General features: G+C 36.1%; 1 protein-coding gene across 7 annotated transcripts in view; it reads left to right on the top strand.

The window, feature by feature from the left end:
• Positions 1-25,195, top strand: part of scn8ab (sodium channel, voltage gated, type VIII, alpha subunit b) — a 101,034-nt gene that overhangs the window by 63,714 nt on the left and 12,125 nt on the right. For 3 of the 7 annotated variants that reach the window (XM_087256182.1, XM_087256181.1, XM_087256180.1), the window contains exons 12-17: positions 1,387-1,560; positions 3,766-4,122; positions 7,030-7,506; positions 14,722-14,839; positions 15,530-15,684; positions 17,490-17,663. In XM_087256182.1, the coding sequence (XP_087112308.1) occupies positions 1,387-1,560; positions 3,766-4,122; positions 7,030-7,506; positions 14,722-14,839; positions 15,530-15,684; positions 17,490-17,663 (1,455 nt within the window). Of the gene's footprint in view, positions 1-1,386; positions 1,561-3,765; positions 4,123-7,029; positions 7,507-14,721; positions 14,840-15,529; positions 15,685-17,489; positions 17,664-20,625; positions 20,685-21,294; positions 21,418-25,195 lie in introns of all 7 variants that reach the window. The other 4 variants (XR_015492899.1, XR_015492898.1, NM_001045183.2 and 1 more) reach the window with 2 other exon arrangements.

Here is a 25,195-nt window from a genome sequence, read left to right as displayed (position 1 = left end):
ATTTTGACAAAAATGGTAGATAGAACTTTATAATTCTAAGGTGACGTAATGTACTGGGTACTAATTTTCTCAACATAAGCTCATTCTGAAAATGTAGCCCTATATAAGTTTCTGGAGATTGTGAATTATGTAGCCGGAAGTACGTATGGCTGCATTTAATTTTTAAAAACGAACGCTACAAGGTGGTTTGATGCTATTCCTTACCTCCGTTTGGATGGCTTTCCCACTGTTACCAGTTTGCAGTTAGCTCGTTATGTACATCGAGGACGCAGAGAAAAGTTAACCACGATGCGTCTGGTAAGGAACGGTTCCAGAAAGACAAAACCAAAATCCAAAAAATTAAATAAACAAGTAAATAACAGGGTGAGAATGTGGTAAAGTTTGAGAAATTTGAGATCTCAAAAACACAGCAAAAAAACGTAGCTCCTGGAACATATTTGATGGTCTCTAGAAATGTATATAGGGGTACATTTTCAGAATTAGTCTGGGTTGAATTATCTACTTAATAAATTAGAGTTAATGCTTAACAACTGATAAATTAACTTTTTGCTAATGCTTAATAAATTATTTATAGTGTGTAAGTATTATAAAGTGTTGCAAAACCTATTTGAAAATGTGGAATTTGAGGGTTAATAAAAATCTATATATTCAGAATAAAGGTCTAAATCACAGGTGTCAAACTCAGTTCCAAAAGGGCCGCAGCTCTGCACAGTTTAGTTCCAACCCTAATTAAACACACCTGATCAAACTAATTGAGTCCTTCAGGCTTGTTTGAAACCTACAGGTAAGTGTGTTGGAGCAGGGTTGGAACTAAACTGTACAGGGCTTCGGCCCTCCAGGAATTGAGTTTGACACCCCTGGTCTAAATAAAAGTGCTTAGCAATGCACATTACTAATCAAACATTGAGCTTTGATATACAGTAGTTGCAGTAGGAAATTGACTAATAATCTCCATAGAACATTATCTTTACTTAATATTCTAATGATTTTTTGGCATTTAAAATTTGATCATTTTGACTCATACATTGTACTGTTGTCTATTGACAAAAATGTTTCCAACATAAGACTGGTTTTGCGGTCAAGGGAAACATAAAATAACCAAAACAAGCAATGGATCCAAAAGCCTAATTACATAGTATGAGTTCAGAAGTTCAGACGTGGACAATACTTCTATGTTCTCTATGTTCTCTTTTTGTCACTTCCAGCCGTAGTCGAATGTATTTGATTGAGTTGCACAATGTATGAACATTCTTGTATACGAATGCATAAAATCACAAAACACCACCTTCTCTCAGACGACCAGTTGTAATCGAATAACTGAAAACATGATAAAACCATGTTGCTTCAACAAACATTTTTGTCTTCTTTCTCTTATTTCTATTTCAGGTGTTCACAGGTATTTTCACTGCTGAGATGTTTGCAAAGCTAATAGCCATGGATCCATACTATTACTTTCAGGAGGGCTGGAATATCTTTGATGGCTTCATTGTGAGCCTGAGTTTAGTGGAGCTGGGGCTGGCGGATGTAGAGGGTCTGTCTGTGCTCAGATCCTTCAGATTGGTGCGTTATCATGCCACACACTTGTTTTGTTTTGTTATAGGAATAAAATTTGATCATTTTTGCAAGCAATAGTCATTTGTACTTCATTTTTTTTGAAGATATCTTTAAAGACCTTTAGGATGCAAAAAATTGAACCAGCATGATAGTAAATACACCTTATTTATAATAGATCCCTCAAAAAAAGATCACTAAAATAATGAATAGCACAACTATATTTAATATATTAGAATACTGGTTAAATTTTAGCACCAAATCAGTATGATATGGTATTTAAAAACTCTGCTTTGCTATTAAATGTTCATAATGTACCCGTATACTTATTTATGCATGAACCACACTTGCTCACCGGTAAAGCAAAGTCTACACAAATAACATGCCTACTGGACATTTGTAGTATACTATGTAGTATACTTGTTCCTGCTGCTTGCATATCACTACTGTGCTGTCATTGCAACACTGGTAAAATGAAGCCTAAGTGTTTGTTCAGTAAAATGTGATTATTGGTGGGGTTTTTTCTAAAATCATTTAACAATCCAGGCGCACAGTCTAAGGAGCAGGGCGCAAAAGCATTAAGGGCATGTCCGAATCCACTTTTGGTATTTCAAGTACGGAAAAATAAGCGCATGGTCTGACAGAGTTGGGCTTATTCTCTTAATGAGATTTGGATGTGTTTTGAGCATTACATGCATTAAACCAACCAGAGTCTTATCTCTCATTACCTTTAAGAGTCAGTTGTGTCATGCCATGGTGCATTTGCTATTTACATGACAGACTTTGTAAGTGAAAAAACTGAATGCTTCACTAGCGAAAAAACAGTTAAACAGACCATCTGCAGTGCGCGTATAACGAACGAACCTCCTCCATTCAGCTTCTGTACTTTCTCTTTACATTACCTTTATGCTTTACTTTACTCCTTTACTTTCATGGATAAGGAAACAGTGTTGCATGCACTCCACTGAAGACATTCATTAGCCTACATTTTTAATTTAGTTTGTTTAGCGCAAAGATTTGTTCCAAAACTATTTCTAAATTCAGTTCTAATTTTCAGCAAATGAATAAATGAAAAATAATAATGAAGTGTGGTCAAAAAACTGAGTTATATCCAAACACATGTCCTATTCTTGTGCCCAAATGTGGTGATGTACACGCCTCCAAACCTGACAGGGGGATAAATCTAAACTTGTTTTTATTAATTTACAAATATAAATATGCTTATGATAAATAATACTGATAATAATAATAATAACATTATACAAATGCAAATTGTCCAACTGAAAAAACAAAATGACATGGAAAAAGTTATGGAGGTAGTGGTTTTATATTTTTATATACAGAAGAAATTAATAAATTTTTGTAACATAATTATTATTTTTTTTTATATATGCAAAGATATTTGTGTATTGCTGTATTAAGCAATGTGTACACGTTTTGGACCTGCGTAGGCACATAACTAACACGCTCTGCGCTGGACTTTAGACCAGTTTTTAGTTGGCCAATGGCGTGGTCTTTTTCAGTTTCCTAAAATAGTAACATGTTAACAATGCTCCTTAACGCACCTACTTTTTAGACAGAAACACCCATGAGTTCACAAAGATTTGTTATTAAAACAATGTGCCAGAAAATGTGGAAACTACTGTTGCGCTGGTCTAAAAATAGCAACAAATCGCGCCAAACACCCTTTTGTGCTTTATTGCACCGGGTGTATAATAGGACCCATTGAGTTAAATTACAAAATGACTTTTTATATTATTATTATTTTTAAATATATTTATTGAATTTGACTTAACACTCAGACAATACAGAAATAAAAAAAGACTCTGTCACATTTTAGGTGAAATTTGAAAGGTCCCCAAACTCCCTCAAAGTCTTTATCTTTTAATATAAAAGTTATCTTTTTCATTGTCATGTTTGTAACCATGTCTTTCAACCAGCATCCTATATTTTCTGTACATATATTTTTCCTATATTTTATTTTTATAATTTTTCATATATTTTAAAGAAAAAATCCATTTAGCTTGAAGAATACATTTATTTATGAATATACATTCAGTCTGTTAATTCTCAGTTTCCTTGACTTATTTAAAAAAACGATAAATATTATAACCAAATATTTCAGCAATGTGCATTCAGAATTTTCTATTTCAATTTTGGTTTTGGCTCAGAATTTTAATTAGTGTTTATTTTGAATGTATTTGTGAATTACAGCTGAGGGTGTTTAAGCTGGCTAAATCATGGCCTACTCTGAACATGCTGATCAAGATCATTGGTAACTCAGTGGGAGCTTTGGGAAACCTGACCCTGGTGCTGGCCATCATCGTCTTCATCTTTGCTGTGGTGGGAATGCAGCTGTTTGGGAAGAGCTATAAGGACTGTGTTTGTAAGATCGCTGAGAGCTGTGAGTTGCCCCGCTGGCACATGAACGACTTCTTCCACTCCTTCCTAATTGTGTTCCGGGTGCTGTGCGGAGAGTGGATCGAGACCATGTGGGACTGCATGGAGGTGGCGGGACAGTCAATGTGCCTCATTGTGTTCATGATGGTGATGGTCATCGGAAACTTGGTGGTGAGTTATAAAGTTTGTCTGAAAGTTTTTTACTACTGTTTTCTGTCTCACTTTAAGAAATGTTTGGAAAGGGTATCTTATAGAAAAGTTTGTAGTTCAAAAGGAAGCTTGTGGGTTAAGGCTGGACGATATACAGTTGAAGACAGAATTATTAGCCCCCCTGTTTATTTTTTCCCCCAATTTCTGTTTAACGGAGAGAAGATTTTTTTCAACACATTTCTAATAACTGATTTATTTAATCTTTGCCATGATGACAGTAAATAATATTTGACTAGATATTTTTCAAAACACTTCTATACAGCTTAAAGTGACATTTAAAGGCTTAACTAGGTTAATTAGAGTAACTAGGCAAGTTGGGATAATTAGGCAAGTTATTGTATAACGATGGAAAGAAAAAATATAGCTTAAAGGGGCTAATAATATTGACCTTAAAATGTTTTTAAAAAAATTAAAAACTGCTTTTATTCTAGCCGAAATAAAACAAATAAAACTCTCTCCAGAAGAAAAAAATATTTAAAGTTTCCTTTCTGTGGGGGGCTAATAATTCTGACTTCAACCGTATATGGAACGGTATTACAATCAGCGTTGGGCTCGTTCCCTTAAAAGAGAATTAGTTGTAGTTACAGGGAAAGTAACTATAAAATAAATGTATAAAATAAACTATATAAAACTATAAAATGACTTTAAATAAATACTGTATAAAACATACTATGAAATAATGCTAAAATAAAAATAAAACATTGTACACTAATCCACCCTATTTTAATGTTGTTGTGGGACAATGTGAGAGACAACCTTCAAATTCAACATATCATTATAAATATTAACATAAACATTCTTACCTTTCACATCAACGAGGGAAAAGTAGTGTTTATATTTACAGTTTGCAAAGGCTACATTAGGGTTGGGTCGATAGACAATGCCATCATCCATTGCTGATGGCAGATAGACATCATGATACTCAGCTGGCATCGCGACCCTCTACCCTGCCCCTGTCGCAGCAACAACCCGCTTGCAAAAAATACACATGGCCTCAATTACAAAAATACGTCTTAGTTTTAAAAGGGCATTTTAGAATGAAAGCAATCCTAGTCCACACTGTTTTTTACCTAGCATTTCTGAACAGCTTCTGCGCTTCTGCAGTATATGCGCATATCTGAGCTCTAGGCAATCAGTATGGGGTGCTTAGAGCACAAAACCGACAGAGAGCAGTGCACGTTGTACAGTTTAAGGATGTACAGCTGGACCACTATAACGTTAGTTAAAGGTGATATTTAATAAATCTTGTCTTTATTCAACGACTCAGTCTTTTAAATCTGTCAGGTAATGTCACAGCGTCAGTACACTGCTTCAGTCATTCGCTTTCACGCTTGTACTTAGTCATTTTAGTAAAAACCTCAGAGACTGTTGGTTGGATTCTGTTGGTTGGGCACCTTTTTACCAACCAAGTTTGTTGACGCCATTTTAACGACACAGAAGACTCAGTCTGTTCATGCAAGAGTCCAGCAAAAAAAAGTGTTTGGCAGGTGGTAATTTGTGTGTACATTATCTTTATTTATTTATTGTTTGATTACTTATGAGTAAAACAAAGACCATGCGGGTCAGGTGGTTGATACGGTAGGCTATAAATAATTAAGTCGTTATAAATTAAATAGTTATTCATATACAATTAATTCACCGCTGCCTACAATGACGATGCCATCGTCCATCGCAATGTTTCACATTAGACATCGTACAATGTCAAATTGGTCGATATCACCAAACCCTAGGCTACATTTGAACTTTTTGGATTTGCCATTGTTCTGACTCCTGGTCGTTGGTATGCTCTTGACCGTGTGTGTGCTTGTGTGTGAACACTCGCACTATTCTTCCTTTGATTGGCAAATGATGGAAATGTACTCCATCTAATACAATCATCAGGTTCTCAGTTACACCACGTTCAGAGATGATTATGTGTCCTGCCTCAGCCCTGAACACACACACTCCCACCCCAGAGAAAGAGAGGTCATATGGCTGAGATAATGCTCACATGAAAATTGCTTCAGTGATCGCAGTTAAAGAAATGCACACTTTATTGTCAGCAATGGTAATGATGTTGTAGCGGGAACCAATCAATGAATTACACGTTACTGAAAAAAGTATGGCCATTAGGAACGCTGTTTATTTATAGCACTGTTATTTCCATCACTGATTACATTATTGCTTAGCTGCTATTTCATTAAATATTACTAAAATAATAAATAAAAAAGGAGAAATTTTAATTAAAGTAATAATGTTTGTAGCGGGATTTTACAGTATAATCAAATTACTTTTATTTCAGGATTTTGTTATTACAATATATGTAAAGTTTATGTTGATTTATTTATTGTTTGATATTTTATTATGAAAATCCAAAATAATTTTGAATTGATAAACATTATGAACTGGAGAAAATTGTGGAATTTTTATTTGTTGTTGTTTAGTTTTTAGTTTTTCTAGAATTTTTTATAGTGTAGCTTCTCCTTAATTTTTTCCCTTCAAAAAATAATAAACTTTTGCCATTAAAAAAATACATCTGTTTTGCTATTTTAATTTAAATTTACTAATTTTTCTCTGCAGATGATTTCCGAGCAGTCATCTCACTCACTCTAAAAAAAGCTGATTCTCTCTATATATTTTCTTTTCTCCAGTCATTTGTTGAAATATTTTTCTATATAATTTTTATTCCCAATATTATGCAGACCTATAATTGGCCCCTATATATTATAATAATTAGTGGATTAAATAATGGCCACTTATTTGGAAATCATCAGAAAATGATCATCCCGGATTCATTGTGGCCATTAAAGTGGACATATTAAACAGAAATGAACAAGTTGCACAGCCAATAAATGTGAAATCTAAAGCGCTCCTGTTTCTCTTGACCAGGTGCTGAACCTGTTCTTAGCCTTGCTGCTGAGCTCCTTCAGTGCTGATAATCTGGCTGCCACAGATGATGACGGTGAGATGAACAACCTGCAGATCTCCGTCATCCGCATTAAGAAAGGCATTGCTTGGTTCAAAATTCATGTACGGCTGCTGGTGGCCCACGTCCTGAAGAAGAAACCTCTGGAAGATGAAGACAAACCGCTTGATGACATGTATGACAAAAAACTGAACTTAATGGGCAACCACACCGGCGTGGAAATCAAATGTGGTGATCTGAACTACCCCAAGAACGGGAATGGCACCACAAGTGGCATTGGGAGCAGCGTGGGAAAGTACATGATTGATGAGGAGCCCATGTCCTTCATCCACAACCCCAACCTGACTGTACGGGTTCCCATTGCTGTTGGAGAGTCCGACTTTGAGAATCTGAACACGGAGGACTTCAGCAGCGAATCGGATGTGGAAAATAGCAAAGATGTGAGTATTATTAAAGTTTCTTCAATGAAGTTGGCTTTGTTTGCAACAACTTGCAAAGTTTAATTTGTAGTTGAATGGAAAATTGCTGACATTTGATATTAACTTATATGTACTTGCATAAAAAATAAATATAATATATTTACTGTGTTCATAATGTATTCTGGCAGAACACTTATGGTAGTCTTGAGTTGGGATACGGGTATGGTTAGGGATAGGTTTGGTGGTATGGGTAGGTATTAGGCTGGGTCAAGTGTAAGAGATGCTTAACAGTGTAATTAAATATTAAATTATAAAAATGCCATGCATGCATTTAATCAATCATGTAAAAACATGTATTTACACAATATGTACATTGCATCAAATGGTTTATTTCAGTGTACCGTGTTCAAGTACATATTAAGGCCACCTAATATAAAGCAGAACCAAATTTTGAAAACTGCTAGCCGAATTTACGTTTTAGCATCACAAACTGATTTTAACTGGCAATCAGGTCTTTTATTTAGAGGGCAGGATTCTATTGTTTCCATATTGCAATTTGCAGACTTACTCATTCATAGTAATAACGGCTTTTATGTCTTTTTAGACTAATAAAAATCTGACTTACACAAAGAAAATCTGCTCAAAAGCATCATTCACGTTCATAGAATGTGCTGGAAGTGAATAATGGATGATAGTTGTTTTCGGCAAAGGCAAATTTTAAAACTGACGTTTGATAATGCTATTTATTTATTTATTTATTTATTTAACTTGGAATGGTTTTTACTTATTTAAATTAAATATTTACTTTAATGCTCAAAAGATATTTTTATAAATAATTAAATATAGTATATAGAGTATAATTCTACTTGTTTAAATTACTATTGGCAAATTAACTTTATAATATAAACTTTATAATATAAAATAGCCCCACGTGACTTACTTAAAGGTGCTGTATATAAATTTATGACTCTTCTAAAGCATAAAAATACCATAATATGTTTGCAGATGTTTTAGAAAAATGCTAACCTTATTGTTTATCTGAAAAAGAATGCTGAAGTTAGTTATTCTGCTTTGAAAATGTCCTATGTCCAAACGTCTTTTTGTTTTGGTTCTTTTAACCCACCTACAGCCAGTGTAGCCAATTATATTTCTGCACCCCGGATTACCTTGCTGGAAAACTGTATATTTGATTCATTCAGTCAGGAAGGCTCCTAAAGCGTGCGTCTGAAGCTAAAAATGCAACCTCCGTTGGACAGCAGCAGACTACAAGTTCTACATGAGATGGTTATTAATTAGCAAAGAATATAAATAATATGAATGGAACCATTAGGTAAGAAGGTTACATTGTAACCCTGTGGTCCTAACAACACGCTCCACGACCAGACTAGCAGTGATAAGCTGTTTGGCTGTTTGCACTAGACGAAACATGACAGAAATTTAAATACAACCATTCAGAAGCACACAATATGTGCACTTACTGCACTACTAAATAAATACATATTACACTTCTTTAACATTATTACATATAGATGCTGAATCACTGATATGTGTTGGCTTGCACCGAGTCACAGTTCTAAAGTTCAATTTCAAAGTTTATTTTATTTTCAAGATCAGAGGTGAACTATCTGCTGCTGCTTTCAGTATATGGCAATAAATGTCATGTAAAATGGCATTCAAACTAACATCGTTAACATTTAACAGTGAATAAAGCATATGAAGCGTACCTGAGTTGATCGTTGTCAGTTTTTTTTTGTTCAGCTGCAAGAAATAGAAGCCGTTTCTAATATATCTATTCCAGGTGTTGGTTAGGACAAAAACTCCTTTTAATATGAAAATTCTCCTTCTATTGCATGTCGTTGCATTTATTTAGAACACGACTTTAATCAGCCTTTAGGCTCGATAGTCAGGCAAACTCCTGCTGGTGTGGTCAGTCTGGTAAACTGTGCTTGCATGTGTTTTGAACCAAGAGTGCAATACCACGTTCAACCACTGGGTGTCAAACTTACATGCTGCATCTTTAAATGTAGTGTAAACAGAGTAGAATAGAATATTATACTAGTAATTAATGATAATGAATATACAAAATATGCAGTTAAGATAATCATCATATGGCCGCATTAACTATAAGCCTTATATATACAGCGTACCGTATAAGGCTGAAGCAAAGCTGTGGAAAATTGTGTACAGCTCTTACAGTATTCTTTGAGGAATTGAAAATGGCTTACTACTGCTTACTGTACAGAATTCACAGGGATCATCATTTTGAGTCCATGTTGCTTTTTTGCCTCATTTTATTTCAGAAAGAGTTAGTTTGTGTAGGCTGGCAGAGACCGGCTTTCTCTTTCCTGGCACATTTCAAATGATTGTGTAACTTTTCATTGCATCTCTTTAGACATTTCCTGAGGTTTTATCCTAAAAAAAATCCTTAATTATTATTTTACAAATGACAAAAACGACACAAAATGATCAGGATTGCATTAACTTGTTGTATACGGTCATTTTCTATGTGATACATTGGTGGCTAAATGCATTATGCATGCTTTAATGAATCAAAGGAGAAACTGTAATTAAATGGAGTAATATGATGAGACGATGTGTGTATTTGTAGAGCGTAGACTAGATGAAGTCTGTCTCAGTAGTCGATTACAGCAGTATGGGTGGATTAAGGCTTCGCAGGCAGTATAAGAATGTTGAGTTGTGCTATTCCTGTGATTTATTGCCTTGCTGCTTCTGCTGAGTGCTGAGCCACTCAGCCAGAGAATAGATGCAGTCCACCAGATGATGTAATGTTTTCCCTTTGTATGTGTGCGCTCGTACACGTGCATATATGTGTGTGTACGCTTCAATATAATTGCTTTATTAAACCTCTGGTAATTCCCTCAAAAACAAAGAGCATTGCTAGTTTTATGTACTAATTAGCATGCTGTGACTGAACCAGATAAACAGTGTCAGCAGTGATTTGTTATCATGTGTTGCTCAAATTGAGAATTTACCTTTGGCCCTCGAAGTGAATGGAAAGAGTGAAGGATTGACTGAGTAAAGGTGCATGCGCAGTGAAAATGTGAGATGTTGGTTATTGATATTAAACGGACTCTCCTGTCATTGTACTGCTCTCTGTGCAAACACCGGGTCACCTTGACCCAGTTTAGACGTAACAGATCCAGTACTGCTGAACTACATGTGCTGAACATCCAGCCAGTGGCATCAAGGCAGATCTTTTCTGTTAGCCAAACAGAGCAGCGCTGGGCGGGACTTTGTTTCTGATTGGCCAGGCTGGCTCAGGGAAAACTGCAGTGCTGGTGTGTGAGGGCTCTTTGATGCTTCTGATGCTTTCGACTGCCAGTGTGTGTGTGTGTGTGTGTGTGTGTGTGTAATAACGATTTGGCTTTTATAAAAGTGCTGTGTCATCCTGGCCTGCTGCGATCAGGGTCAGACTCTTCCGGTTGACAGAGGCATGTGTTTTTTTATGTTTGTATAGGTTTATGGGGTTGTGTATGCAGTCTTATGAAAAGGAATTGTATTTAGATAGTTCAGAAGTTTTTTTTCTCTTATGAAAACAATGTTCTAATAAAATATGTAGACATCATCATTATTTAATACAATAAACTATTACAAGTATTATATATTATAAGGTATTATTCTGACTGGCCTAGTCCTTTCAGTGTTTCTTAACACTTATGTAATTAAAATGTTTATATGATTTGTTAACATAATATAATATAATATAATATAATATAATATAATATAATATAATATAATATAATATAATATAATATAATATAATATAATATAATATAATATTATATACATTGATGTAACTTTGTTTTTTTCTCTTTTAAGGCCTTGGTGACTTAGGTTGGACATAAGTTTTAGATATTGAATTGTTTTCAGTTAATATTCAATTAATTTCAATGAATACAATGAATAGAACTAATAATGTATTAATATAACATCTAATATTAAGTTTTAATAGATTAGATTAGATGTAAATACAGATGCGTTGTACAATAACATGCAACAAAATCAATACACTACTCCTGATTTGCATAAAATACAGCAAAAGTCATTCATCACTGTCTGATTTGCATATGTAGATGATAGTTTGTAACCTTGTTAGTTCAGTTAGTGTTGAGTCAAGGTTAATTGTGTCTTGGGTGAATGTTAATTAAACTGGACACCCAGAAGAACTGTGAAGGTTAGCGCTAGGACACATCTGGTCAGTCAACGTTGGGTTATTTACTTGCATTGTTCACTTGTGTTTCCTTGTGTGTTGCTAACATCAAAACTGATGTTGAATGGTGATATGGATATATGCTTATGTCTTTTTTGTTCATATTCATCGATGTAAAGTTCCTTTGGCTGTCTACATTGTAAAAAGCAGTATAAAAATAAAGATGAATTTAATTACTTATAAAAAAAAGTCCTATTGTTACAATTTAATAAGTTGTTTAGGGAAAGAAAACATAACATTTAGAAAGTTATATTATGACTGATGAAAATGGATGTATATAAACAAAAACAAACAAACTTAACGTATAATTTGTGTATTCCTCTATAAGGAAATATGATAAAGCCAACCAATAAGCATGTATGAGATTTGTACAAAGCATTTGAAAATAAATAGAAACAATCACAGAAATATAACCAAACCAAAAGTTACAGGGGGGGAAAGGAACTAGAGTGCCACCAAAGCAAAGAACTAAACAAATCCAACAGCAACATAAACTAGAACTAAAGGTGATAGGGCGAGGGCAAAAGCAAACAACAGACAGGGAGAGAGAGAGCGACAAAGGATACAACTCCTATCGATCGTAACACACATTTAATTAGAAAAGGTTTTATGTTAACTAACAATAGGCTGTTTTGAGCACACATGTAAATGCATACATTCTGTTTGATTCATACTGGAAGCTAGAGGGTGCCCTTATACATTAACTCTACAGATGCATCACAGAAGTACAGACATCCCACCATTGCTGTAGCTGATTGAAACAAAAATAGAAACACTTTGGCTGCGTCCGAAACCGCCTACTACTCAGTAGGTACTGCATTTGAATTTAAACGTACTACTCGGCCGTTAGAAAAGTACGTTCTATACAGTATGAATGTGAAAAGTATGAATGGAATTCGGACATACTACATCCGCCATTTTGTCATGGTCATGTGATCTACCTGCATCAGTTGCGTCGCCTCACTTCCATTCATGAATTCTCTCACGGGGCATTATGGGATAGCGCAGCGTGCATGGGATGCGCACTTCAGAATTTCGCCGGAAGTAGTAAGTCATCCGGGTACTTCTCGCCTACTGATTTTCGAATTCTATGAATTCGGACAAACTACTCGGCTCGTATACTGATTTTGGCGTACTATATAGTATGGAAGTATGCTGTTTTGGGACGCAGCATTTATTTTTAAGGTTGTTGCAAGATCGCATATGGTTGTGGCCGGATGTTAACGAGAATTATTTATTCAATTTCCCATTTATTGTATTTTATTAACGTCTACCCCCACCCCAACTCTAAACTTGTATTATTTATGCTTTCTATTAAATTACCCAATAAATTGTATTGTGTAATTTGTACTGTACTCTCACAGTACTGTAAAAATATCAATTATTGTTATACAGTATTTTATTGTTATATTATCGCACTTCCGGCTGGCCACGTATCCGATCTAGACTTCACCATTTTTAAGTGCAGTTTAAGCCTCCTTGGTGACAAATACATTTATAATGCAGAGCTAATCTACAGTTCATCCTTTATCTCTGTGGGCTATAGAATCCTATTAAACAGTATGTTTTCTTCCTCGTTCTGTAATATGAAACCACGTCTTGTCACAAAAAACGTTATTTTAAACACCTGATTGTTTTAAAGGGCCATGACACCCCCCACTTTCGGTTAAAGTCTACTTCAGAATTTTTTCAAAAGATGCATGATTAATGGGTGTGGAGCTCCGCGAGCATCGGGCAGGAGTGGGCGTGGCCAGCAGGGGAGAAGGGGAGCGAACAAAGCTAGCTCACAAAATGAGACAAACCGTGAGACGCATGAGTTTATAGTTTACAAAGTTAAAATGCAAAGAAATAAATAGTGATTTAATGTCCTGCTACATTTGTTATTCGTAATTTCATATACACATAACCACAATTTATATAATTATAAAGGTAAGTGTGTTCATGTAAACCGTATAAATGGGGACTTCTCCCTCAATCCCCGTATCCAGCAGACCCCGTATGCAGCAGGTCTCCTGACCTGTCTATTTTAACCGTTAGCCCTGCTGGTAATCTGGAGGATTTAGGCAAACACAGCAGCACAGTGATGTGTCTGAATGTGAGTGAACTCCTAATAAAAGACAGCGTCCACCATTCTCTAATTCTCGTGCTGCTCTCCCGACAAAAATGCTAGCAGCACACACACAGCTTTGCTGTATGATCGGCCCTGACAAGATCGCGGGGGAAAACATGCAACAAACCGCGTGGATCATGCAAACAAACACATACGAGCCTTCATGAACGGCTAAATACTGTGTGCCTGTGCCGTGGGTCCGTGACGTGTCTCACAGCTCGGGCTTGACTCTGGCAAGTCTGGCAGGTCTCATGAATAATTAAGCAGCCGGCTCTTCTCATAGGATAAGAAAACTCCGCTATGAATAATAATGAGAAACCGACGCGTCATCATTGCACTTGCAGTGCTGCGCTACGTCGCCGATTTTGATCCCGCCCCAAAAATCATTTAAAAACCGGAAGCTGAAATTAGCTGACAAAAGCTCAAAATTATCCAGTTTTCCCCACAATTAAAGCTGACAGGTGCTAACATTGATTTAACTGATGCTCAACACACACAAATCTGTTAATATAAAAAAAAGTTATCCAGGGTGTCCTGAACCTTTAAGTGAATTTAGAGTAAAATAATGTCAGTAGCTTGTAAACAGGCTCATACAAATTCAATGCTGTATCACAAACATGCTAATGTGGTATTTATTACACAGACCTTTTTGATAGCACTGTACAGCCCTGACCAAACCAGCTTCCGAATGTAGATTTGATCATTTTTATCATCATCATGGGAAGCATATTTCTTATTGTGTGGAGAATTTCTACCTGTATATCGCAAATCAGAAGATCACCATATGCTGACCTTTTTTTGTGACGTCTGGAAAGTTGATATAAATGGATAATATAGAAGTGGGAGAATAAATCGGAATGAACTAAGTGTATATTGCTGTGCGTTTTTCCACTAGCTGGACGACACTAGCTCTTCTGAAGGAAGTACTATCGATATAAAGCCTGATGAGGAGGAGATGGCTGTGGTGGAGGTGGTGGAAGAGTACTTAGATCCAGAGGCCTGCTGGACTGATGGTGAGCAATGCATGTTTGTAAGATCTAATTGGATAGATTCAATATACCTAATATGTATGTGTGTGTATGTATATATTAAATTCAATATCTAGTTTAAGCTACAATCCTAGTATATACTGTATTTCATGGTAGTAGTACGCTGTAAATCCACAGTTTCTGTATTTTATATTTCACAATTGTTTTCTGTTTGTTTACGATTTTAAATTGCATTATGGGATGTTGATTTCTTCTCTGTCAAATTTTGAAGTTGAAAATTCAACTCTACAGTTTAACAAAGTCACTTTTATTGACATTTTAGTACTTTGAAATACTATAAGATTATATACATAATTTATAGAAAAAAATAAGTCCGTAAAACAACAGAAAACGTACTGGCAGCTTATTACAAGGTTTTTGTAACGTAACACACAGCAACAACCCAGGCAATATATGACTTCAAACAATTAAAAATGTTAATAAAAATAACTTTTTTTTCAAACTTTTCAAAGTTAAGTCCCACAATGCAATTTGAAAGCATAAATAAACTGGGAAATATTCAAAATAAATCACAAAATACAGAAAACAGCTAATTTTCAGTTTTTTTTTTTACAGTGTACATCTGTTTTACTTTTAGAACTACTAAAAAACTTACATTTTAAGTCTGGGTATGATGTAAATGTGTATTCAGCTTACATGTTTGATGTTTTTCAGCTTGTGTGGCGCGCTACAAATGTTGTGATGTGCCTATTACTGAGGGCTGGGGGAAGTACTGGTGGTTTCTGAGGAAAACTTGCTACCTCATTGTTGAGCACAACTGGTTTGAGACGCTCATCATTTTTATGATTCTTCTCAGCTCTGGAGCTTTGGTGAGGACACACACATTGCATAACTTTCTAAGAGACAAAAAAAACAGCAGCTGAAATTATTTGTTACTAATTTCTAAAAAGTGTGAAGACGTACACATTGGTGTTCAAATCAGCTTTGTATACAACTGAAGTCAGATTTATCAGAACCCTTTGAATTTCTCTTTCTTTGTAAAATATTTCCTAAATAATGTTTAACAGAGCGAGGACATTTTCACAGTATGTCTGATAATATTTTTTCTCCTGAAGAAAGTCTTGTTTGTTTTATTTCAGCTAGAATAAAATCCGCTTTTAATTTTTTAAAAATCATTTTAATGTCAAAACTATTAGCCCCTTTAAGCAATATTTTTTTCGATAGTCTACAAAACAAACCTTCGTTTTACAATAAGTTGCCTAATTATCCTAACCTGTCTAGTTAACCTAATTAAGCCATTAAATGTCACTTCAAGCTGTATAGAAGTGTCTTGAAAAGTATCTAGTAAAATAATATTTACTGGCATCATGGCAAAGAAAAAATAAATCAATTATTAGAAATGAGTTATTAAAACTATTATGCTTAGAAATGTGTTGGAAAAAATGTCTCTGTTAAACAGAAATTGTGGAAAAAATAAACAGGAGGCTAATAATTCAGGGTGGCTAATAAGTCTGAGTTCAACTGTATATATTTTTTTCCTGTAATTTATGAAAAATGCACATTTTTTTGCAAATCTAATGCATAATTTAATCAGGATCTCACTATCCCTCATGAATGACAGTTTATTTCAGATTAATTTTCAAAAATTTTAACCATTGAAGCAAGTGATAGCAGTTGAAATATATATATAAGAGCCATTATATTATTTAATACATCTCTGATTGTGTTAATCTGAAAATATTTCTTGGATTGTATTTAAATCATATTTGATAACAGGGTATCATTTGAAATAGTTTAAGTTTGGTCTTTGAAGCTAAACATTTCTTTTAAAGTTTAATACATATTTAATTTATTGTTGAAAGGAAAAAAACATAAGCAATTAATCTAATATAGGCCCTTATTTTGTTCCCTGTTGTTCATTGAAAGCGATGAAAATAACTTGACAGTGTAACTAACCTCAAAAACTCCTTAAGGCATTTTGGGGAGTCAGTGATATAGATTTGCAGAAGCTAAAATAATTAAGGACCATGATAAGTATTCTCTTGGAAGATACACGGGTACTGTATAGATTTTTCATCCTTGCACAATGTATATGTGCAGAACTAATGGTCTCCAGGTAGATTGTAATGTGATTGAGACTGCATAGCATGCAGTGTGCTATATGATCTATGTAAGTAGGTAATGGCTATCACTATATTGCAATGAACCGGCCACTGCACCTCAGCAGTCTGTCTTGGGGCTGCAGTATCTCATGTCTGCTGTTAGGGAGCGTAGCCAAATGCTGTAGAAAAACGTCCACATGCAGAAGATGCTGCTGCTGCCTTTCTTACAGCTACTATTAGGGACCGTGGCCAAACTCCAAATAAAGTGAGCATCTGTGAACTGATGTATGTGGGACTGCAGTGCCACACTCTGGGGATGGCAGGGACTGAAAGTAAAAAGTGTTTTTAGGAAAGTTGTAGGTGAATCGTCATCCATTCATCAAACAAAGTAGTTTATATATATATATATATATATATATATATATATATATATATATATATATATATATATATATATATATATATATAAGATGATTTAATAAATTTGTTAATAATTATTAAAAACTGTTAAATACATATTTTAAAAATAAAAGTTACATTTATATATAAATCTCTTCTGTTTTGTTTTTTAGGCATTTGAGGATGTATATATTGAACAGAGGAAAACCATCCAGATCATTCTTGAATATGCAGACAGAGTCTTCACATACATCTTCATCCTGGAAATGTTGCTAAAATGGGTGGCCTATGGGTTTGTCAAATACTTCACCAATGCATGGTGCTGGCTGGACTTCTTCATTGTGGATGTAAGTAATTTTGCTTAATACCATGTGATCGACAATTTTTGATAAAATGTATCTATACATGAATATGTCATAATGCATTATATATATATATATATATATATATATATATATATATATATATATATATATATATATATATATATATATATATATATATATCAATGATTTTGAAGAAACACTGATGTTATTTGTTATTATGAACATGTTTTCCATTCTACTCTTTTTGTCTGATCTGTTGTCAGCAGCCTTCAGACGAATCTCTAAATCAAATCAAATCAAATCTGAGGGCTGTGACAGTTTAATGTGTATATTAGTCATGTTTACAAAATATGGTTATGCAGTCATTTTTATGCTTGGTATGTGCTGAAAAAAATGTACTGTAGAAATGAAATGTTCAGAAACATTGGGTCTCTTTCATTAATAATGGCATGCATAAATACATATTTGTACACCCAAGAACTTCACACAAAACATTTCCAACAATTTGTTTTTAACCTCATTCTGATGTTGCTGATTTTGGAGTATTCTAAATGAGTGGTTTTGTGCACAAATTAGTCATTTGCATTAAAAATTGCCCAATCCATCTCCATATTAGGGCTCTCTGCACAATATTTCCTTTACAACTTGTCACTCTTGTCAGCCACACTGTTTAGTTCTCTTGCCAGATCCACAATTTTAGTGTAAATACAAACCAGGGATATTCCTACGCTTCTATGTAATATACTTAAGATTCAATATACATTTAATAGTAAATATACATTAATTATGTTTAATATATACGCACTGACCACTTTATTAGGTACAGCTCTTCAGCTGCCCGTCAATGCAAATATCTAATCAGCCATTAGAAACTCAGTTGGACGTAGTGATAAAAGATAATAAAAAACTTGAAAATCAAGTTAAAAGATGCACAGATGGTGGTGTCAGATGGGCTGATCGGAGTATTTAAAAAATTGATGATCGACTGCAGGCCCGGATTGGCTAATCGGGAGCACCGGGAGAGTTCCCAGTAGGCCGGTTCGATTTTTGGGTGCGAAGGCCGGTGTCACTAGCTGCTTGCATGCTCAGCAGTCACAGTTTTTTCATTCATTTATTTATTTTACCACAACCTCCCTTTTATTATTATTACTTAGTATTATTTTACCACAGCTCTGCTCTTTTTATTTATTTTCTCGCAGCCCCATAAGCAAATATAGCGTTATTAGTTGTCGCGGAAGTGAAAGTGATCAGCGGACGGAGGAGGAGGGCAGTTGAGGAGGGGATCGGTAAAATTAGGTGCCGGATCAGATTTCAGGGGTGCCGAATCCGGCATATTTCAGCTCAAATTAACCCCTCAATTAACGGATATTACACCTGCTCAATGAAAATCAGATGATTTACTACATTAATAATTCTGACATAACCTGATTAGAAATCTAAAAAGCGGAGAAAAAGATTAAGCCATCAATATAAATATTGATAATATCTAAAACGAATTTTGCACAGACTATATATTCAGATTTTGCAGAAAAGGACATTTTGAAGTTTGTCAGGAATATTATTGGAGATTTAACTACCCTTTAATGTTCTCGTATTTATGAAAAATATTTGAAGTTCTAAATCAGCTGTTTCCTTGAAAAATACGTGATCGTGTCATTAGAAACTGAATCGGAAATTACATTATTTTAATATAGTCAGTTGTGAACTGAGGTGGGCCGATCTAAGGCTTGAAAACTCCAGGGCTGAAAAGGAGTCCCACTCCGGCCCTGATCTACTGTGATTTTAACGCACAGATTTATCTAAGATTTGCACAGAATGGTCAAACAAGAGAAAATATGCAATAAACTGCATTTTTTTGTGGGTGAAAATGCCTTGCTGATGCCATCAGACCAGAGAAGAACTGCTAGACTGGTTTGAGCAGATAGAAAAGAAACAGTATCTCTGATAACCCCTCTTTACTACTGAGGTCTGCAGAAGAACACACAACAAAACCTTGAAACAGATAAGCTACAGCAGCAGCAGAATACCACACCGGTGCCACTGTTGTCAAATGAGAAAAATAAACTTGGTCCAAACTTCACACAGACCCACCAAAATCGGATTAGAAAATGTTTTGCCTTGTCTGTTGAGTCTGGATTTCTGCTATAGCATTAGTGCCAACAGCTTAGTATTTGTTGCTGACACTGTCCAACACTTTATGATATCTTGTGATGGCTACTTCCAGCAGGATAACACCCTGTTACAAAAACTGGTTTCTTGAATATTTACTATACCTCAAGAAACCTCCACAGTTACTAAATCTCAATCCAGTAAAGCATATTTGGGGTTTGCTTGAGTGGGAAATTCATATTTGGGATGTCCAGCCAACAGATTTAGTCATTATAGACAAAATCACTGGCAAATGTGTCCAGCATTACATTTACATTTACATTTAGTCATTTAGCAGACGTTTTTATCCAAAGCGACTTACAAATGAGGACAAGGAAGCAATTTACACAACTATAAGAGCAACAATGAATAAGTGCTGTAGGCAAGTTTCAGGTGTGTAAAGCATTAGTAATTTATTTTTTTATTTCAGAGAGGTAGTTGCATAATCAGCAACTTGTTGAATATGTGTCCACTCAGTGTAAACATAATATTATACATACATACATATTAGTGAATGAGACCCATTGCACTTTATCACTTTAAAATAGTTATTTATGGGTAACAAGATTTTTTTTTAAATGAAACTACAGGTACTACATAGCACTCTAGGCCATATTTGTAAATTAAGCAGCAGAAATGGGTGATTTGAAAGGAACTGACGTGGTTTCATTGTCAGAATCTTGAATACATAAACATGACTACCAGTTTTTACATATGTGGCCTATTTTTGTATACAGGGCCAATGGTGTGTACATTTCTTTATGGTCCTAAACGAAAGTGTTTCTAAATGCTAGATATTGTCCCTGACAGGCACTGTAACCTTGTCTCTCTATAGTGCTGATGGACACAAGAGGGCCTGAGGGGCATAAGAGGGCCGGGAAGTGAGGGGCCAGGGTAAGGTCTCTGTTAGGACTCTCTTGTTCTTTTACAGGAGTTCCTCTCTCTCTCTGCCTCCTTACTCTCCCAAACCGCCCTGTTACCCTAATGACTCTCGAATGGTCTCATGTGTACCGTACGCGGTTTGTGTCTGTATGTATCGTGTGTATTTTGTGTGTGCAGAGTACAGTGAATGTGCTTGTAAGTTTGTGCACACCTCTTCTCTAAACGTGTCCCTTCACCTCTGTTTTTTTGTATTTCTCAACCACAAGTTTCCTTCCAGGTTTGCTGTAAGCTGCTTTCCAAGCTTCGTCTGCCTGCAAAACCAAAAACCAATCGCATATTAAGATCAAACATTTGGGTCGCCCAACATATACAGTACCTCTGACTGGTTAACCCCATTGTTTAACCTGAATCTCTTTCCTTTTCTCTCTCTCTCTCTGTTGTTGAATACACATATATGCATACATATATGAGCATACCCTTCTCTATGTATGTATATATCTGTTTACTGCAGCTCAGTGTCAACTTAGGGTCTTCTCTCTTTCTCCCTGACATCCTCCTTGACTCTAACACTTTGGCCCATCTCTTTCTCTCTTCCTCCCTTCCTCTTTCTCTCTTTGTATAGGTGTCTATAGTCAGCCTTATAGCTAATGCGCTGGGCTACTCAGACTTGGGCCCCATAAAGTCCCTGAGAACTTTGAGGGCTCTCAGGCCCCTGAGAGCTTTGTCCCGGTTTGAGGGCATGAGGGTAAGATCCAGGGCTGCCCTATGCATGCCAGTCACTCTGTGAGAACACGACTGCATGCCGAAAATCACCATTGTTCAGAAAGCAGAACCACAGCTACAGAAGAATAAGCAAACCTATCAGGATTCTGGAAATCCAGCTGACATTGTTTTGGCTAAAGCTATCCTTCAAGTGCATGTATTTAAAAACTCTCCGCATGGACAGCCTTTTCAACATTGCGTCATGATGCAGCTGAAGTATGAAGATTTAGCTTCCTTTTATTGATTGGGGAGGAATTACAAAAAATACATATTTTCCCAATCAGTTGACAATCAATTGATAATCTTATAGCAACTTTTGGGGAAACTTATGGTTTTTAGAATAAAGACGAGAGGGTATATTATGTAAAGCTGCCTCATCACAACCATTCATTCTGTTGTTCAGTTCTTTGTTAATTTATTTTGAAATCTGGCCAAGATCGCTGACATACATGCAACTAAATTAGATTAGGGCCTCCAATGCTTTTTCAAGCATCCAAATATCTAAAAAGTTCACATTTGCACAAATCGTCTTCTAACCTGAACCCTGGTCCACATATCGTCTTCACCTTGCTCTGTTCTTTCAACCCACTATGTAGACTGATTTCTGTAGTCTTAAGGCCGGTCAAACTACACTTTGACCTTATTGACTTCTATTCATACCCATATGAATGTGGGAGAAGGCATATATAAATGCTCATGAAGTTATTTCTCATTTTGAGTGGTTTACAGAGATCTCTCCAAGATTCCAAAAAGTCGAGTAGACATCCCACATAGCAAAATTTCCCTGGCCCTAACAATCAGGTTTTACTTGGCCCACATGCCACAGTGAATTACGGTACATGGCTGGACCAAGTCTGGCTTCGAGACAAGGGCCAAACATGGACCATAAATGGGCCAAGTCTCAGCCAAGTTAATAACTCATAACTGGGCCTGAACTGGGCCAGATAGGTTGGTGTGTCACAATTTCAATGAAATAGGTAAACACATAAAGCATTGCGCTTTTGGCACACTATAGGCGTGCTTTCCCCCATAGCAAAATATCTCTGGCCCACACAACCAGCTTTTGCTTGGCCCACATGCCGCAGTGAGTTACCGTAAATAACTCGACCAAGTCTGGCTTCCAGACAATGGCCCAGCATGAACTGTATTTGGGCCAAGCTTCAGCCAAGTTGATAACCCATAACTGAGCCTGAACTGGGCCAGATATGTTGGTGTGTAACGACTGCAATGAAATTGATAAACCCATAAAGCATTGCCTTTTAGGTGAGCTATATGGGCGTGCTTTTTCTTGAAGTGACCTGATTTAAAAATCCTTTCCTTTATTTAAAAATAATTAAAATGTATTTTAAATGTGGGTCAAGATAGGCCAAAATTACATGGCCCACATATCCATTATTAGCATCTGGGCCAAATACTACATTTGATATGTGGCCCAAGTATTGTGTGCCGCCTTAAAGACGTTGCTACTTCTGCCAAACCCAGGTCATGTTTGGCCCAGATGCTGTATGCTAGTGCCGGATGAATGCCTGCTGTGCCAGCTTTATGCCACATCTGGGCCAGAATTATTTGCTACCTGGGATGAATGTGACATTATATGACAACTGTAATAATTTCTGGTGTAATTTTGTATGCTCAAAGTCTAGTGTGATCATGACTTTACTCCAGCCATTAGCAAATTCTTCGGAAAAAGCCACCACATTGTTTTTTCTCAAGGTGTGCCATTATAAAATATTCCTGTAAAGCTCTTTAGGTTTATACAAATCTATGATTTAAATGTTTCATTAGCCACCTTTTCACTCTCAGGCCAGTTTAAGCCAGGACTAACAACAGCCCAGAGAGAACCAGTAGATTGCCCCATTCACACGAGGCTTCAGCGTCAACGCTAGACAGAGGGAGTGTGTGAAGTTGAGGCTGACATAATCGTCATAGCGGCATTAGCCAATGAAATTAGTCAGCAATAGGCCACTATCTTAGCTGGTGTATTTGCATACAGCGATCTGATTGGCTGAAGATTCCGTCGCCGCTTAAAAAGTTGAGATAGTCCCCACTTCTGCAGTGAGCAACGCCACTGAAGCGGCGCCGACAGATCCACAATGCAGTTCTGCAACGCCTGACATCATCCATTTAAAGTGAATGGTAATTGTTGAAGCTGATGCCCCGTGTGAATGGGGCGTAACTTCCAGCACTGAGGCCAAAATCAGACTGCATTTCCACTGTTGCATTGGCCATGCAGAGCTATTCCGAAAGCTACCATGTAGACCTGTAGACATATAAACAGGAAACTTTATGAGCATTTTGTCTACATCACATGAGTTTGAGTCTTCTCTCTCTCATTTCACAATACTAATATTCTTTCAGCCAGATAAACTCACAGATAAAGAAGTCCAGTATAAGAAAGGTACAGGGAAGAGTTAAAAAATTAAAATAAATACCGATATATGTTTTGTCAAATTTGTCTATTAGGGCAGCTGTTAGCACAAGTAGCCTTTAGCAACTCTCTACCACATATGGTGATCCAAACCTCTATGATGTTCAAAAGTGAGCGATAAGCTTTGTTTGAAATGTCTTAACCTTTGACGATAGCTGGTAACCTAAATGAAATTATGGGAAATAAGCAGAAATGCTGGCCATCTTATAGTAAATTTGGGAACCCTGCAGGCTCCAATTCGCCCAATGTATTTGGCGGCCAAAAACCCCTGGCTGTTGGCCTTGAGGAATCCCTGACGAGCCCAGATCAAGCCCCAAAAGAGACATTTGAGACAAGACTGGCCCTGGCATACACTAGCACACTTGCTTTTGGCGAGACAGTGGATAAGCGGATATTGATAATTGATACTTGAAACTAGACTATTGCAGCCAAAACATTCTTTTTTTTCCCCAAATCCCAAGTTTTGGAAGTCCTTTTCTTTGTACCGAGTGGTTTCATCTCTTTGGCATTGCATTTCATGTAGAATGCATGTTCTTGAAGGTGGAGTCAGAAAGTCTTGTTCCCCCATTGGTTTTGCTGTTGCTAATCCCTGAGATTACATAACCATCTCATTGATTGCTGTATATACCAAGCTTATTTGCTGAGGAAGCTCCAGTGCATGCCTGGAGTATATACAGATCAGATTTCACTACCAGAGCATTATTATTTTAGAGAATGTTTGATTCATTTTCTTAACGATAATTAATGTAAGTTGCCCTAAAAAGCCTGAACTAAAATTAAGGATGCTGATCTGTGTAAGGATCACTAATTAAAGAGTTAGTGAGATCCCCGACATGGTTAATTATCTGTGCAAATGTATAAAGGGGGAGCAGGGCATGTCTGCTGCTACAATTAAGGCTCTGCATGCACCGCTACCGCCTGACCATTTCTGACATCACAGCTTTTATGTGTCTCATTTATGGGAGGTGAGAGGGAGGGTGGGAGTCTTCGTCTGCAGTGTCTCTCTCTACATTTCAATCACGAATGGGATGGTAGTTTTCCCTTTAATATCTGGGTTCTTTCATAACTCTTAGCAGTGAACTAGTATGGCAAGAGAAGAAATGTTTCAGCTGTTAAATATGAATGAGTAATGATTCACTGAAAGTTCAAACTGTACAATTTTTAATTGCAGATATACTCTGGATACAGGCAGTGTTTTGCTTCTGTTTGATTCTTACTTCTTGGTATAGTCTTGTCAAGGGTGAAATTGCAACCCATTCATATTTCTGAGAACTTCCACTAGTCATATTTACAAAATAATAATAAGATAATACCCTTATCCAGTCATATCAAT

The sequence above is a fragment of the Danio rerio genome, chromosome 6 (genome assembly GCF_052040795.2).
Source record: "Danio rerio strain M-AB ecotype USA chromosome 6, GRCz13ab, whole genome shotgun sequence".
Classification (NCBI taxonomy): Eukaryota; Metazoa; Chordata; class Actinopteri; order Cypriniformes; family Danionidae; genus Danio; species Danio rerio.
Note: the sequence above shows the minus strand (reverse complement) of the source record. Positions and strands in the feature narration are given on the sequence as shown.